This window comes from Crocuta crocuta, unplaced genomic scaffold (assembly GCF_008692635.1).
Source record: "Crocuta crocuta isolate KB4526 unplaced genomic scaffold, BGI_CrCroc_1.0 scaffold87, whole genome shotgun sequence".
Taxonomy (NCBI): Eukaryota; Metazoa; Chordata; class Mammalia; order Carnivora; family Hyaenidae; genus Crocuta; species Crocuta crocuta.
In genome coordinates this window covers 436,188-453,941 of record NW_027532166.1, presented here as the reverse complement: position 1 = coordinate 453,941, position 17,754 = coordinate 436,188, and the positions used below count along the sequence as shown (strand labels likewise).

Below are 17,754 nucleotides of genomic sequence, written 5' to 3'. Positions count from 1 at the left end.
GCCAAACTGCTCCGTGTGAGAAAGAAGAAGGCCAGGAGACCAGTCACACTGTGAGGGTGGTGTTTCCTGCGGCAGGGATTCTTGACTGAGGGGAAAAAAACCCTGGAAGGGTCTGATGGCCACTCTGCGCCTTGTCAGGAAGTCTGTCCGTCCTCACGCACACACAGCATTTTGCACCCAACTTCATAGAAACCCACCCAGGAGCCTAAAAGCGGAATCCATCTCAAGAAAAGGACATGGCATGTGCGCCGACATATACCCATCAGGATGGGGAAGAATATAAGAACAGCTTAAATACTCTCAAATCAAAGATTGTTCAAGCAAGTTGTGGCACGCCTATATCAGGGGAATACTATGTACCCACGAAGAAGGGATTGGCGTGGAAGGATGCCCCCCTCCGTAGGGTTGAGTGCCCCAGGGCCACTACCTCCCTGTGAGTGGAAGCGGGGAGCTGGGAGGAGGCCCTGATCTCTGGAGGAGACTCTCTCCACCCAACCCTCCCAAGGAGCTCGGCCTCCCATGACTGCCGAATCCTCTCTCTGGGATGGTGGAGCCTTGGCTGGGCAGGAGGCAAAGGCAGGAAACTTCAGCCCTTATGGCCGGTCTGAGGTCTATGTGTCACGCCCGCCGCAGACAGCTTTCTGGCTCAGCTCCTGCTGGCCTGATGGCCCCTGCTGCCTGCGACTCCCAGGGAGGCAGCCCCGAGGCTCCTGGCCGCAGGCACAGCAGGCCGGGGGGCAGGCCGAGGGGTGCCCACAGACCACAGTGCCAGTGGGCAGAACTCGACCCATGAAGTCACCCCAGGTGTCTCTCCCTGTCTCCAGTGTTAAGCTGGCCAAGCCTTGGTGAGACATCCCTGGAAGAAACTGCCACTGGAACTTTCCACTCACCTGGCTCTGGAATGGCAGGATTCAGAGAGAGGAAAGCCCATGGCCATTTCAAGCCTGAACTCTTAGCTGACTGTCTGTGAGTCGGACGACATTCACAGAGAGGAGATGTTTGTAGTACGCAGGCTAAAAATAATTCCAGTGCCTCTAGGCTGTGGGATCTGGGAATCCTGCTTAGAATTTCTTTGCATCAATATTCCCGAGTGGATTGGACTGTAATTTTCTTTTCTTTCACTGTCCTTGTTTAATTCTGATATCACAGTTATTTTATCATAAGGGCGCCTGGCTGGCTGTCAGTAGAGCATGCGACTCTTGATCTCAGGGCTGTGAGTTCGAGCCCTACACTGGGTGTAGAGATTACTTAAAAATAAAATCTTTGAAAAAAAAACCCCAAAAGGTTATTTTATCATAAAACAAGGCAGGAAGTGTTCTCTCATTTTCTGTTGTTTAGAAGCCAGAGTATAAAACCAAACTGATGAATTCCTTTAAAGCTTAATAGAACTCATCTATAAAACTGATGGTCTGATCATTTCTTTATGGGAAGATTAACCCATGGCTCAATTTCTTTAAGTGTTACTAACTACTCAGTTTGCTTATTTCTCCTGAGGCCAGTTGTTCAACAATATTTTTAGAAAGTTTAAAATTTTACAGGCATAAAGTCAGCCATATCATTTCTGCTATCTTCTTCAAAGAACCAACTTTGAGCCATTCCGATCTTTGTTATCATATATCTGTTTTTCACTTCTTTCATTTCTGCTCTTATTTTTATTTTCCAGTAACTTCTATGTTTTTTTTGGACTGATTCTGCTGTTCTTTTACCAGCTTTTTAACTTTGATGATTGGCTTATTAAATCTCAGCCTTCTTTTCTATCGCTTTTAGGGCTATAAACTTCTCCTTAAATACTGGGTTAGCTGTGTTTTGATATACAGTATCTTCATGACCTGTATCGGGTCTGAAGATTTTCCTCATCTCTTCTTTGATCAATCTAGAAGTGTTTCCTAGCTTCCAAATCTACTTTAGTTTCTTTTTTTATTTGTTTGTTATTGTCCTTTAATTATGTTCTTGGCCTGTACCATGATGTGTAGGATACCTACAAATGCTTCCACATCTGGATTTGTTGAGTAGCCTGGAATGTGGTCAACATTTGTCAATACTCCATGAGTGCTTGAAAACGTTTGATAGGTTTCTAAATATATTTTTTATTTTTATTTATTTTTAATATTTTTATTTATTTCTAGGAGAGAGAGAGACAGGTGAGCAGGGGAGGGCCAGAGAGAGAGGGAGACACAGACTCTGAAACAGTCTCCGGGCTCTGAGCTGGCAGTCAGCACAGAGCCCAACACGGGGCTCGAACCCACGAACCACGAGATCATGACCTAAGCAAAAGTCGGACGCTTAACCGACTATGCCACCCAGGCGCCCCTCTAAATATATTTTTTAAATCAAATCTGTCTTTTTTTAATTTTTAAAAGAAAGAAAGCAAAACCATAACAAGACACCAGTATCTATCCATCAGGGTCACAAAAATTAAAAAGCGTGAAAAGTAGAAAATGTTGGTGAAGATGTGGGGCAGTTGAACACCAGTACAATGCCTGTGGGCATGTGATTTGCTGTAACCAGTCTGGCTTCATCTAGAGGCGTGAAGGGCGGCAGCATAAGTGACCCCAAACTATGCCACTTTGGCATAAGGATTTTTTTGAGCTAAAGACATTTGAAAAACAGCGGGTACAAGACAGGTGCCCTGCCCCCACCTCATCTTCCTGAAAGCAGGAGATAAGACTCCCGTGTCAAAGATGCCTTCCCTATACCAGGAGGAAAGAAACATTTTTATCACCAGAGACAGGGAAGGAGCCGAGAGAAATCTATACAAACAGATCTTGTTAAGATAACCCTTGTCTTCCTTTAATCTCTCCATATGTTTCGGCCACTTTCTCACAATTGCTATTTTTTGTTCAACTTGGTATAGAAGCACTTGGGTCTATCTGCTTTTGGGGGCTTTGTTTTCCTATGGGGACTCTCATGTACCTGTGAAAATCTAGAAGTTTTCTTCTATTAAAATCTCCTATTTAAATCTCCGTGGTTTGATTTAATTTTCAGGCCCAGCCAGAGACCCTAAGAGGGTAGAGGTAAAATTTGCCTCCCCTGTGGATGAGCACGCACGTGCCCCCAGGACTCAGTGATCTCACTTCTGGATCCACAGCTGAGAGACACCTGGGTGCCCTGAGACAGAGAAAGTTCACAGCAACATTAGCATAATGGCAAAAGTTCCTGATCGCTTTGTAGAATACCAGGGCCCGCTCAAGTCCTGAACCTGAGGGTCGGCAGACACATCTCTATCGTTTTGAGAACTTGTTTCTTCTTCCTTGGCTCTGGGGCTGTTTGGGGCAGAGGGCTTCTGGGGCGGGGGATGTTAGGACATCAGGAAGGGGGCTGCTGGTCCGTGGGGACATCTCCACGCTGGCATCTCAGCGTAGTCATTTGTAGGTAGCATAATTTTAATTTCCAATTTGCTGCAGCTGATGGTGAAGGCCTGTGAGGAAGGAAGGATGCCTTTCCTAATTCCTGTCAGTCAGTCACTGTGGCCTGTACTCTCTGAGCAGACTGTGCCTGCCTCAGGCTTCATGTAGCATCTGGCTCAGAGCGGATGCTCAGGAGATATTTATGGAATGAAGGTGTGAGGCCCCTCTATGACAGCTATGGATTCATCCATTCATTCACTCATTCACTCATACCTATGGTATGTTCCACCTGCACTAGGCACTGAGCCTCCAGAGTGAGTGATGGGTAAGGTCCCTGCCCTCAGAAAGCTGACATGCTGGTTGGGAAAGCCAGGTATGAAACAGTTAAAGAAATAACCAAAGAGGTGATTTCAGATGGTGGTAAGTTCTGCGGAGCTCCTGCAAGACTGGAGATGAAGATGAGGATACTTTAGCAGGAGTGGGGGTGAGGGGGTGGGGGAAGGCCTCTCTCTGGGCTGAGCCCTGCACAGCCCAGCCCTGGGGACAGCCAGGGAAGAGTGCACCAGGAAGGAGGAAGAGCAGAGGCAAAGGCCGTGAGGCGGGGAAGAGCTCGGTGCATGAGAGAAACACAGAGTTGCCAGATGGGGGTCACAAAAGGCCTGGTGGTTGTGGATTTCCGCGTATCTGCTCTCCGAGGGTTTTGCCCAGGAGAATAGAGGATTAGGCCTGGAATCAAATTAGTGGGAAGTCACCACAGCGGATGGGAGCTAAAGGGAAAGGCCCCAGGAGGGCAGCCGGCCAAGGACGGATGGGTTCCAGCTACGCTAACGTGTAACTTTAGGTGCCTAAGAAGAGTAGAGTGGGGTGTGGGTCACAGTTATGGGTTGAATTGCGTCCCCCCCTCAAAAAAAGATAAGTTGAAATCCTAGCCCCTGTACCTGTGGAGGTCACCTTATTTAGAAGTAGGGTCTTTGAAGATGCAACCAAGTTAAAATGAGGTCACTAGGGTGGGCGCTAAGCTAGTATGACCAGTGTCCTTATAAGCAGAGGAGACGAGACACAGCTAGACAGGAGAGTGCCGCATACGAGTGGCAGTGGCAGAGACCGGGGTGATGTGTTGACAAGCCGCAGAGCAACAAGGGTGGCCGGCAACCCCAGCGGCTGAGGGAAAGGCAGACAACAGACCCTGCCCTAGAGGCTTCATGGGAGCAGAGTCCTGCCAACAGCCTGACCTCAGCTTCTAGGCTCTGGCACCGTAAGAGAATAGATCTCTGTTGCTTTCAGCCACCTGGATTGTGGTAGGTGGTCGGGGCGGCCCTAGGAACCCAGGCTGTCACTCCACGTCCCGGGTGTAAGCACGGCTCCACGGTTGTGACAGCACTCTCCATGCACACCTGCCACGTCATATACCCCAACATGACCCCAAAGTGTCCCCAGGAGCTCAGGGGCACAAGGAAAACCCCCAGGGTGGGCCCCCCAAACAGCATCACTGACTGGTTTCTGGCTGAGGCGTGCAGGTTCTGGGTGTGATGCTCTAGCCTAAGTGTCCATGGGAGCAAGATGTCACCAAGGCCAAGCCAGGCTCTCCCAGCTTCCCTGGGGCACCTTGCTGTTCTCTGTGGCCTCGTCTTAGATTTTAGATGACAAAGGAAAGTTCCAGCTCCTTGCCCTTTCCCTCCCCGCACCCTCCCCACCCAGGCCCTGAGATCTGATCGCTCACTTAAACAAAGCCCCTCCTTCATGTCAGCTTAGGAGACACAATGTTCTGAAAGCAGATCCCTGAGGCCCACGGAGGGAGCAGCCTTTTTGGATTCCTGCCTTCTCTAAAGCCGGCTTTTGATTTGCCCCTCCTGCCCCACCTCCGAGCCCTTTCATGAAGGAAATTAAATTCTTCTGAACTTTAAGGTCGGTCTTCAACCCAGCTCCTGGTGGGACTGGGGCCATCACCAGCTAGTAACTCTACCCAGCAAGGTGAAGATTTACTCTGGCGTGAGTGGCACGGTTGCGTCCAGACACTTGGGAAACACGTCAATGAGTTGTGGGGCCAGGTGCCTCTGGGTTCAAGGCCCGGTTCCGGCAGCTGCTGGCCATGTGGTCTGGAGTAGTGAACTCAGCCTCCCTGAGTCTGGGTTTTTGCCTTGGGGAGGTGGGAACATGGATATGTGTGTGGCCGTGTTTGCAGTGAGGATTCTGTGGCAGTTCAATGACTGGAAGGCATTCATGTTTGTACCTTCAAGAGATGCCCATTTTACAGATGAGAAGGAAGGAGGCCTGAGAGGCCTGTTGACCCCTTAGGCTGCTGAAGCAGGTGGAGTGGGTTCAATTCAGCCTACAGGTGTGGGCCAGGGGCAGCTGCGCTGTGTGCGGTTTCTGCTGACCTTTGGTTTCCGGAGAGCGTGTGGGAGGAGTCTAAGGGCCATCTTGCACTAACTCTGTGACTTCCTCTGACCCCTTCAGGGCTGTGAAATGGGGGAGACAACCTAGGCCAGGCTGAAGAGAGGGGCTACTGCCCCTGTACGTGGGGTCCTGGCATCCTTTGGGGGATGTGTGTTCCCACCTGCCCTCTTCTCCCTGCCTCATTTTACCCCCTAAACCAGCGAGTTGCATAGCTGTCAACCCTGCATTGATGGGGGAGGAACCTGGAAGCCCAGAGAGGGAGACCGTCTTGCCCAGGGTGGCTCAGGTGAAGGCTTTTTCTTGTTAGTGGATGGAGAAGATTGGACCAAGAGGAGGTGAGTGATGTAAGGAGGGAATGAAAATAATGTCCTTCCCTCTACTGTCCAGGAAGGATTTCCCCTCATGGTCTGAGCATGAGGTAAAGCTTGCCATCTTGGCTCCTTCCCTTTTCCTGTCTGGAGGCGTTAAAACACATGGGAATGGAAAAGAGACCCAGAGGAGCACTCAGAGGGCGTGGGGAGCAGAGGGGCAGAGGTCAGGGAGAACAGGCTTGGGGGTCTTCTCATTCTACTCCCAGGGGACTTTCTCTTGGTGGCTTTTATTTCTTGTGTCTTTGTCTCTGCCTCTTTTCCCCTCCCTCTCTTTCTCTTGCTTTGTTCTCAGCTGTTTTGACTACTTGAGCAAAAGAAAGGAGAGAAAAAAAAGAGAATGTTCTCCTTGATCAAAGAGCCTGAGGCAGATCCATGGTTGGTTTTTTGGGGGGAGGGTAAGGTGAGTGGAGGGGTAGGCGGGGCAGTGGGGAGTTAGGGCCTCACTTGACCGAGCCCCATGGCAGGTCCCAAGCCCAGAACCAGGAGTCAGGACACTGTACTAGGCTCAGAAGAGGGGCTGCAAACTAGAAGATTCTTTCCATTCCTAGGATGCACCATGGCCCTCATACCTCCAGGCCTTGGCAGGTTCTACTGGGTCCTTAGAAGCCTCTCCCAGCTCCCAGACCTGCTTATCCCTTTTTCACTCTCCAGATCACAGCTTGGGCGTCTTCCCTGGCCCCTCCTTGCTTTGTGGCCCTCCTTCCGCGCCCAGCTCCTCTGTGTTTCCCTCATCGGGGCACCTGCTCTGTCATCACCACTGGCTTATTTCTCTCTTGCTGGGCTGTGCAGGGACAGGGCCAGAGTCCTGTTCACTGCTCTGTCTCCAGCGCCTGGGATCCTGGAACCCGGTAGTGCCCAGTCAATGCTTGTTGAATAAATGATGAAAAAATCAATGAGAGATTTTGCATTTGGCCAGGAAGTTGGGCAGGTGGAAAATCCGTGTGTGTGTTTGTGTGTGTGTGTGTGTGTGTGTGCACACACACGCACAGCTGGAAGCGAGGTGGAGAGTGTGGGAATTTGGGTCAGAGTCTTAAAGTTATTGGAAGGTAAGAAGGGGATGTGTGGCAGAAGCTGAGGGATTCAGTCTATGTCCTTCCTCTCAGCCCGAGCTCTGTGTGGATCCTTCCAGGAACTTGGCCTTCAGCCCCACCATGGAGTTACCCCCACAGAGACCCAGCCACCGTCTCTCTCTCCCTTCCTTCCTCAATTTATTGGGTACCTATTATCTGCTAGGTGCTGGGGACACAACCATGAACCACACAAAGTCAAACATAGTCTCCCTTCCCTCTTGGAGAAATCTCAGAACCAAATACAAGCTTACAGCTATGATCAGGTGGGGGCGCATGGGGAACATATTGGGATTTGCCTTAGTCTAGAAACTCAGGGGGAGAGGGGGAGCCGTGGGGTGTCTGAGGCAGCTTTACCCCCTTCTAACCTCTCTGGCCCCTTCTCAGCTACCCCTGGTGACCCTCCAGGCTCCGTGAAACCTGCGGCCTGTTCATGCAGGCACAGCCCTGAGGCAGGCTTGCTCCCCGCCGCGCTCGCCTCAGCCTCTTGGCCTGCATAGACTTTTAGAGATCTACTCGGGCCAGGCTTCTGAGAAAAAGCGTCAGCTGAGTTGGCATCTTTCTTTCTTTTCCTTTCAATGTCTTTCCCCGGAAGCTGGGCTTCCCGCCACAAGGACGGACCGGAGAAGTTTTAGTCTTCGAAGAGGACTTGCGGGACTGTGAGTGACAGCACTGTGAAATCACAAAGCAGCATTCTTTCCTCTGGGCAGACCTAGCCAACACCTGGGTCCCAGGCTCCCCTGGTGGAGAGCGGACTGGATTCCACCCCTGCTCACCTATCTATTCATTGCTTTGTGCAGTGCCCAGCCTGTGCGTCTGTTCGAGGCAGCCCAGGGCATTCAGCTCCTGAACCCGGCTTGGGGAAGCCAAGGGCAGAGGAGAAGGAAAGCACCATTGAGAGGCCTCAGGGAACAGGAAGGCTGCCCTTTCCCTGCCTCTTTCACTGATCACTGTGACTGCTTTCAACTGCCCCTTTCAGCTGCTGCCAGTACATAGCCGCACAGCTCCCAGACCTCGCCCTCCGTCCCTGCGCTTTCCCAGGGAAGAAATTTCAGCTCCAACTTTTTTGAAGGTTCGAGGCCAGGCTACTCTGAGAGTAGAGGATGAGATGGAGGGGATAGTTCACAGTGGAGGGGAGCACAGGGTGTTTACCAGTTTGCTCAGGCTGGGAAGGAAAACATTCAGGGCTTTCAGATCCAGGGGGTGAACAGATGGAGTGAAGGGGGAGCTTCGACCTGAATGACAAAGTCCGGGGTTTGGCAAGCTGCTCACAGCAGCAGCGTTTGTGCTGGTGCCTGATCCCAGAGCCGCCGGGAGTGGGCCCTGCATGCCCGGATGAGGCCCCAGCTCCCCTCCGGGAAGCAGTCAGAGGCGGTGCGCAGGGCGGGGGCCATGGCATGGCACGGGCAAGGAGGCCCTAACGAGGTCCTCACTCCCTGCTGAGCGGGCGCCGGTGAGAGGAGCCATCCATCATCCGCGGGGATAATTGTTCAGGGAGGCAGCGGAGCCCAGCCAGATGTGCGCCTTTTGGACTCTGTAAGAACCAGCACTCCCGTTCAGGCCATTTATCAAATTTAGCTGGATCTCTCCTCTTTTATTCCATTTATTTCAGTCAAGGAAACTTTCTTCTAATGAAGATGAATACAAAGCGATGAGTGGCTTGGCAAACGTCAACAGAGTCAGAATATAGGATTTGTTCAGCGAAAAACCCAGGCGGTGCTGAGGTTGGAGAAATGTCTCACAGCCGGCTGAGTGTTGAAGGTTTCAGGGGGTTCCGGTGTGGCTCCGGGGGCACAGCCAGCCCCCTCTCTGCTGAAGCTCTACCTTCAGCTTCCAGAGCAGGGGTAACCGTGTGAGCCACCATTCTCTGACACTGACTATGTGCTGGGCTCCTCCGCTCATCCTAACGTGGGAGGGGAAATCACGATCCCACTTAGCAGATGTGGAGACTGAGGCTCAGAGAGGTTAAGCAGGTGGTCCTGACAGGGGTCCTAGGCGGAATGTGAGCACTGTTCTTCCTGCTCAAGAGCCCACATTCACATGTGCCAGCAGTGGGGCTCAGTGGCCAGGAGGTCAAGGCTCCTTAGACTGCCTGGTTCAAATCTTGACTCCAGGGCTTACTAGCTGGGTGACCTTGAGCCTCTCCTTTAATCTCATTTAATCTCTCTGTGCCACTGATTGTTTGGGCAATGGATGGGTCCACCTCAAAGAGCTGGGGGCATACCGAATGAGAGAATCTTTGCAGAAACCTCAATGCACATGGGCTGCTTTAAGTAACATTTTTTTTAGTCTCAGGGTATTATTTGGTGTCTGTATTTAGCATTGGCTGCTCTAAGGGTAGAAGTAGGATCATGTCTGGGGTGTTGGACCCAGTGGGTGTGGGAACTGCCTATAAGGGCCCGTGGTCCTGTCCCTGTCCCTGGAGAGAGGATACTGGCTGCTGAGTGGGGGCTGAGGACAGAGTGCCCCGACCCTGGTCACCTGGGATCTGAGGTCCATGGGAGTTGCTGTGAGGGCAGGTATGCTTTTCCCTCTTCGCCCAGCTCCCAGCACAGGTACCCAGTTGATGTTGGTTTATGGGAGGCTGGGCTGGGGGCAAATGAAGATGGGCAGACAGTTCTGTACCAGGAAAGAGTGCACTAAGTGGGCAGGAGTTGTCTCAAGGGGTGGCTCGGTCCCGCCCTTCATGGTGCCAGGGAAGGAGACCCACTGCCTTCCTGTGTGCTGCTGAGGTTGAGCCCAGAGCTGCCAGCCTTGTGGAAATGGTCTGATCCTGGCCACATGGCCCTGGCAAGTCCTTCTGCTCTCTCTGCCTCAGTTTTCCCAGCTGTACAATGGGGAGAGGATTGAGCACATCACCAGGGGTTTTCCAGAGCACTTACTTTATAACTATGAGTGAGCCATAAGTGTAGGAGGAGGGGTGTCTGAGAAGCCCCCAGGGACAGCAGGGTGACTTTATAGGACAGGCCAGTGGGTGCTGGACATCCCATTCCACACGGCTGGGCCTGCCACAGACACCCCACAGAGGCCAGCTGGGCTGTTTGCCTCCAGAAACAGAGACATGTGGGGGATTGGGTGGGGACGATCCACGGATGGGGGACCCCACAGAGGGCCTGGTCTGGGCATGCTCACAACCTGTGCTCCAGGCCGGCTCCACCACTGACCAGCTGGGGGAAGTTATGTTTGCTCATGACTCAGCTTTTTCATCTGCCGCTGGGTGTGATATTAATGCCCTCATTGGCTCAAAGGGAGGATGCAGGTGTGAGAGGATCAAACACAGAGGAGAGACAGCGTTGACTGAGCACCTATTTTGTCCCAGGCATGATATCACTGGGGGTTTGCAATCTGAGAAGGATTATTATCTTTAGTTTATCGAGGCAGAATCTAAGGCTCAGAAAAGTGTATTGTCTGGTCCAAGGTCACAGAGCACATGGAGGAACTGACTCAGGTCTGTCCGACCCCAAAGGCCACATCCCTGATCACTAAGCTCTGCTGCCTTCTCCCGGGGAGGCCTCCCCCACCACTGAAGGGCCGGAGAAGGGGCTGGGCCCAGGGTAGGCATGGCTTTCAATCTGGGGGCTAGTCCTGGCTGACTGGTGGGGAAGTCCTGGGAAGCTGTGCTGAGGAGGATTCTGAGGCCGTCTACACTTAGTGGGAAAGGGTACAGGGATCAGTCTGTGATGTCTGTCGCAGGTGAGGGAAGAGAGGATGGCAGTAGGTGAGCTACATTTGCTGCTCCTGCGCTAGACCGTGTCAGGGTCATTTCTAGGCCTGGAAAGCTGTTCTCCAAGGTGACCTCAGCACAGGCAGGATGTAGAGGCTGAGCTCATTCCCCCTTGGGAAAGGAGACTGTCCCTGAAAGAGGGGATGGGTGAGGCCGGGTGCAAAGCTTGGCTGGGAGGGGCCCTCTTGGCTGCTCAGATAATCTGGCTGCTCGAGTGTGCACTGTGGGCGGGAGAAGGGAGGCCGCAGGACATCACCCTTGTAGGATCACGGCGCTGGGGGTGCTGAGGGGAGGCAGGAGCTCCCAGGCCTGACCGCTTCTGAAGCGAAGGAGGTGGGAGGCAGAGGAGACCCTGGGGTCTATCTAACCCAACACTCCTTTTCCAGATGGGGAAACTGAGGTCCCTTCTTGCATGGGGTCCGTGATGCATTTTACTTTAAATGTGAAAAATGTGGGATGGGCTGGGTTGGCAGAAAGTTTGGACTCAAGCACAACCATGAATTGTTTGAGGATTAGAGCCCCTGTTTACTGGGCCCTCTGGGTGTTAGGCAGCGTGCTAAGCACTTTATAGGTATCGGGTCACAGAACCTCCCGGGAGGTGGGGACTGGCCCTACTTTACAGGTGAGGAGCTGAGGTTCAGTTCCTTGGCACAGTGGGTAGGTGGAGGGGCTGGGACCGGGCTGCTGGGCTACACCCAGCCTGGTGTACCCCAGCTTAACCGCGGGGATCACAGCCCTGGGCAACGCGGGCTGAGAGCATGGAGGAGAATCCCCGGGGAGCCCTGCCTCCCCTTCTCCTCCATGCAGGGGGTGTGGGCCAGCCCCCAGAAGGCTTGTGGACCAAGCCTCCTCCCATGCCCGCCTCTAATGCAGACACATCACATGCACACATGTACATAGACCACATTTTCAGAAACACTGCATAGGCTATGCTGTCTACAAATACCCACCTGAGAGCCCTGATGTAGAAGGTAATGCATAATAATATGAAGGAAATTCTGTAATAATAACAGAGCATGGCTTATATGTAGCCACTATGTGCCAGGTCCTGTTTGAAACACTGTGTGTGTGTGTGTGTGTGTGTGTGTGTGTGTGTGTGTGTGTATTCATTTAATTCATTTCATATGTCATTGAGGTTGTGAGTACTGTCCCCACAGGGAAGTGAGTTATGGAAAGCTTCAACGCCTTGCCCACGACACTCCCCTGGCGTACAGGGAGGGCCGGCCACAGAGCCTGTATGCAGGAAGCAGAGAGGCGCATGAATAAGCCCAGAGAGCCTGTGAGACTGGGCAGCCCCCAGGTCTGTCCCAGGGATAGAGAGATCAGATGGCCTTGTCTTAAGCCCCAGTCAGGTTTCTGGAGGCGAATCTTGGCTGTGAGCTCAGGGAGGGAGGCTGGGGGGCTGTGGCCGGCTGAGGCCCCACAGAGCTGGGGGGTAGGTGGGTGAGGGCTCCCACCTGGTCAATGCCGTCTCCCTCCCCAGGTTTAGGGACCCACCAGGGCCCTCGGGGGGGCACTTACCTTCTTCCCCTGGACCGCTCCCATGGCACCAAGTGGGCACCGGGCCTGGGTGGGCCTCGGGGGCCCGGCTGGGGGTTCTCCCTGCTGATGTCGATCTCAGGAGCCGGGGCCCAAGGGGTTCCCCAGGCCAGGGCTCCCTGTTCTCTCGCGGCTCATTCTCCTCAGGCACAAAGGAGGCTTTGAGAGCTGCTCCTAAGCCCAGAGCTCCTCAGACAGGCTTAGAGTGATTGATCCTGTCAGAGGTGCATGGTGTCCCCATGTGGCCCACACGTCCTGTGATCCTTGTAGCTCCTCACTTCCTGCACCCCTACCTCTCTCACGAGGGGAAACTGAGGCATCCAGGGCTGAGGGGAGAAGCAAAGCGGCCCTCTGATACAGCCGGCAGCTGGGGTATGGTGAGTGACCTCTGGCCAGCCTAGCAGGACTTGGCCTCGTTGCCAGGCTGGGCACCGATCCGCAGAGGGGGCCCAGACAGTGGAGGCTGTGTGGGACCCTGGGGCACGGAGCTCGGGGCAGGCTTGTGTGGGCACGTAGACCTCGGGCGGGACAGCCCCATTAATAAGACGCTTGGGGGCAAGGGCTGTCCCAGAGCAGAGAGTCTGTCTGTTCATTCAACAGGACAGTTGTCCAGCAGGGGAGGGCAGTGAGGGGGAGGAGCTGGTCTGGGCTCAGGCCAGGAAAATATCTGGAGGCTGCATTCCAGGCCCGAGGCCAAGTTCTCCAAGTTACCCCAGCAATCACCCTCCTCATTGGCCATCACTTTCCTTTTTATTGCCAGCATGGGGTGAGCGTAAGGCCGGAATCACCTTGGGCTTCAGTCCTGAGTCGCTCTTCACAGTTGTGTGACCCAAGGGGCATGATTCGACTTCTTGGAACCTCAGTTTCTTCATCTGTGTGTGTGTGTGTTCCTATAATCACACTGCACAGTGTTGCTCTGAGGGCTAAAAGAGGTAGGTGTGTACAGCCAAAGCCATTGTTCTGTTAAAGCATAAATCAGATGATGTCATTCCCTGTTTTATCCTCTCCCACTGGAGGAAGAGGGAGCCCCACCCCGTGGGGCGGTGATGATGAAATCCGGTGACTTGTGTAAAGCTCCAAGCAGAGGATTTGGACAACAGCAATTCCCCAGAGAAGTTAGGTGCTGCTATTAATAATGCTGATGATGAAATCACTGCCTATTGGCGAGTCCCAGGTAGCCAGTTTGGTTAAGCCTAACACCCCTTCTTAAGAGGTGTCTGGGCAGGGAAAACCTTGCTACCCTCACTTTGCTCTACAGTGCCTCACTGAGAAGTGGTGGTGGTTTCTGACAGACAATTTATGAAATGGTAGTGGGAGGAAAAGTGTCAAGGATTAGGCATTCTAGATCCAGCTTTGCCCACAGAACAGAAGTCCTCATGGTCCTAAGTTCTGATCTATCAAGTTTTGCTTCTTGGACGTCATTTCCCATTCCCTTCTCTCCCTGACCGCTCCTGGATCATACCACCTTACCTTTCTCCTCACGACCTTTACATGGGTTGTTTCCTTTGCTTGGAATGCTTCCCATCTCTCTCTGTCAACTCCATTTCTTAATCCTGCATAATTCTTTCCTTTTTATCCAATAGGCTCAATTATCTCCTCCTAAGAGAAGCTCTCCCTGACCCTCAATGCAAACTAGCTCCCTGGGTTCTCTGTTTATTAGTTTTTCGTGGCACTTATGCTTTCTGTGTTTATTGTCAGCTCCTGCACCTGAATGTCAGTTCCACAAAGGCCGAGGCCTGGTCAGTCTTGTTTATTCGTATACCCCCTGGGTCTAAAATAGAGCTTGGCACATTGCAGCCATTCAATAAATATTGGGGGAGTGGGTGACTAAATGACAGAGGATGAAATGAAACAGTCTAAGTATGTAGAGTGCCTAATGCAACCCTGACTCATTGCGAGAGTATTAGTACTATCCCTTCTAGGCTTCTTCCTCTGCTCCTTCTTCTGATCCGGTTGCCGCCATTCCTTTTCTCCCCGATTCTGTCATGGCCGGCACACAGCTTCTGATTTCCTGCAGTACAGAGAGCATCCACAACATTGTAAAGGGCAGTGACTAAATTGGCTGTCAGCCAGAGCAGTAAGAATGCCATCAGCCCTGAAGATCAAACTCCTTGGGCAGCCATCCCATAATTATCTACCAGCTTGGCTCTTGGTGGCATGGGAGGAGAGGAAAGGAATTTTACCCCTTTATTAATTTTTCCCCATCTGCTTGGAGTCCTGCTGAAATATGACTTATGAACTGTACTGAAAGCTTGGTTGACTGCAGGTCTTGATTGGCTGAAGGTCTGAAGCTTGGCTTCTGGCAGGATGAGGGTCTGAAATGTAACATTCGGACCCCATGCCATGGGCAGGAATAGGGGTGTTGGACCCAGAGCCTAGCACAGGGCCTGGCACCAAGGAGCGCTTGGGATGCAGACGCAGACGATTTATGAACAGATGGTCAGTGTTGCAGGGTCAAGGACAAGGTCTAGATCTGGCTTTGCCTTGTCTCACCGTGTGGCCTGGGCACAGTTCTAGCCTCTCTTTCTCTATCTGTGAAATAGGCCGTAGACATCTGTTCCTTCCTGACTCACAATCTTGTACAGGGGAGCAAGGCTTGCAAAATGTGGGACAGTTTTGAAAAGAATTGTTGCAAATCACTCAGACCCACTCTCTCTTCATCTCTCAAAGCGATGGTGGTGGATGTTGAGATGGTGGATGTTGAGAACATTGACTCAGATGTCCTGGGCAATTTTCAGAAGTCTTCAGAGGCATTCAGGAGGAGGAGGAGGAGGAGGAACGGGGAAGGAAAAGGAGGGAAAGAAAAACATTGTTCACCCCTGAGGAGTTTTAGGGCAACTATTTCTGAAAGATTTGTTTCCTGTAGTGATGTAGATGGACTGGGATTCCAATCCTTAATCAGAGACTTCTTAGCGGTGTGACTTTGGACGAGTCACTTGGCCTCTCTGAGCCTCATTTACCTTGTGTGTAAAAGGAGGTAACAATGGTCTGCACCACATAGGGCTGTGAGGATGAAATGAGGTAGTTCATATAAACCTCTGCGGAGAGCATGCAACAGCAATTCCCATAGAGGCGGGCGCTGCCCTTATACTGCTGTTAATGTGATAGTAAATTCGCTGCCCGTTGGCAAATCCCAGGCATCCTGTCCATTAAGCAGAGCACCTTTCCCCAAACTGGATGGGCAGGGGGAACCTTGTGACTCTTCTTCCCCTTTCTATCTTGGTCTGCCACCTGCTGGTAAGAACCAGAATTACAGCTGCTGGAGAGCCCTCCCCCTTACCTGCCCTTACCTTCCCCCTCCTCAGGAGGCAGAGAGGAGTGACATCTGGGTGGGGAGAGGGTAGGGAGATATGAGCCCCAGACTCTGAGGCCGTGACTAGCTTGCAGAGATCCCTAAAGGCTTGTCCCCCCCCAATGGTGAGAAAAACCAGTTCTCAAGTCTTCTCTGTTTTACTCCCTGAATAACTGCGACTGGTCCCCTTTATTCCATGGCTGTGCGTCTCCTGGTCCGGGCCGCCTCTCAGGATGATACAGCAGCCTCCTCACCTGGCCTCCTTTTCTCCACTCCCTTCTCCATACAGCAGCCAGGAGGAATTCTCAAACACTGCAGATCTGATCGTGTCATTCCCCAGCTTCAACCTCTCCCTGTGTCTCCATAGCCCCTTGGACAAGGTCCTGGCCCCCTTCCCCCAGCCCACAAGGCCCTTAATGCTGTGGCCTCTGCCTGCTCAGCTCTGTTACTCGTCCCTGCCTCTTCCAGGCCTCTCTACCTTGCAGGCCTTTTTCATGCTGCTCCCAGACGTGGCCTCCGTCCCCTTTGCCCAGGGAGCTCCTGCAGATTCCCAAGGCTCAGTGTGGATGCTGCTTCCTCCAGGACCCCTTCCTTGATCCCACAGTCTTTTGCCCAGCATAGCCCTTATCAAGTCATATTGCCTTTCGAGCTGGGTGGAGTCTGTGTCTGCTCTTCTTCACTGGGGTATCCCCAGTGCCTACCCAGTTCTTGATGTATAGTGAGTGAGTATTGACTTTTTCAACTCTCTACAGCCAAGTCTCTCTGCCTTCCCCAATCCTGAGCTGAACTGTGGGTCCTGTAGTGGCCACAATGCCCTGGCAATGATGTTGAGAACCTCATGGGAGTTTGGCACTTTGTGACCCTCACCCCAGGGGACCCTAGGGGGGCTGGTTCTAGATGCCATCTGCTTGGTGGGTTTGGTGGTACAACTGATGGTCATTTGGGCTCCCTTTCATCATCTGGAGGATGTGCCAGCCCAGACGTGCCTCTGGTTGAGGGGGAGGGGAGGCGAGAGGGGGCATGACCCGTAGTCTCAGCCTCACATCCTCCAGTGTGCAGCAGCACATGGCCTTTCCTCATGGAGAACTGACCCTCTTTGTGACAATTCCTGCAGGTGGGGTGTCTTGCCTCCTAGCCCAGGCCCAAACTCAGTCCCATCCAGCTGGCCTTGGCTGCTGCCTCTCTTGGGATGGGTCCCCCAAAGCCAACTCTGGGGTGAGGGTTCTCATGCAGGTGATTAAAATTTTTTTAAATGTTTATTTATTTAAGAGAGAAACAGACAGAGCGTGAGCAGGGGAGGGGCAGAGAGAGAGGGAGACACAGAATCCAAAGCAGGCTCCAGGCTCCCAGCTGTCAGCACGAAGCCTGATACGGGGCTCGAACTCATGAACTGCGAGATCACGACCTGAGCTGAAGTTGGGCGCTTAATTGACTGAGACACCCAGGTGCCCCTCAGGTAATTTATTAAGGATTGGCTTCTGGAGGACACAGGTAGGGGAGTGGGGGAGCATGACAGGGGAGGGGAAACAACCAAGCAAAGGGACACTTTCAGGCCAAGTCTCAGCTTCAGTTCGATTCCATGGGGAGCCCTGGAGTATAAATTGCACCTCGTGGTTGTCCTGCCCCGAGACAGGGAGGGAGCTGGGCTTTCCCACTCCCAGCTCGGCAGTCAAGCTGTGGACCATCCTGCGGTGAGGTGAATCCCCGCACTTCCTGGCCTCTCTTTTTTGCCCCAGTGAGCAAAGGTATCAACAGCCTGAGGGCAGTTGTCCAGAGAGGAGTGTGGACTGACTAGTGGCGACAGAAACTGGGAGAGGGGACCTGGGTGGGCCACCAGCCATTCCACTGTGCTGCCCTTCCAAGCTCCGCCTCTCCAGGAGACCGCTGTCCCAGCTCTCTGATTCACTTCATTCTTCTTTAAAGTGCCATGCGACATATAGAAGGATTAGGAAGAACTTAACGGAGGACCATGGGGGAGAAGAAGGGGAGAAATGGTGGGGGAAAGGGAGAGAGGCAA

The 17,754-nt window shown here is 52.7% G+C and overlaps 1 protein-coding gene across 1 annotated transcript in view; it reads right to left on the bottom strand.

Annotated features, from left to right (window-relative positions):
- FAM107A (family with sequence similarity 107 member A) overlaps positions 1–12,967 on the bottom strand; it is a 53,554-nt gene extending 40,587 nt beyond the window's left edge. Inside the window, exon 1 of the mRNA XM_077776722.1 lies at positions 12,428–12,967. Within this exon, the coding sequence (XP_077632848.1) occupies positions 12,428–12,451 (24 nt within the window). The 5' untranslated portion in view covers positions 12,452–12,967. The remainder of the gene's footprint in view (positions 1–12,427) is intronic.
- Between the last annotated feature and the right edge of the window lie 4,787 nt (positions 12,968–17,754).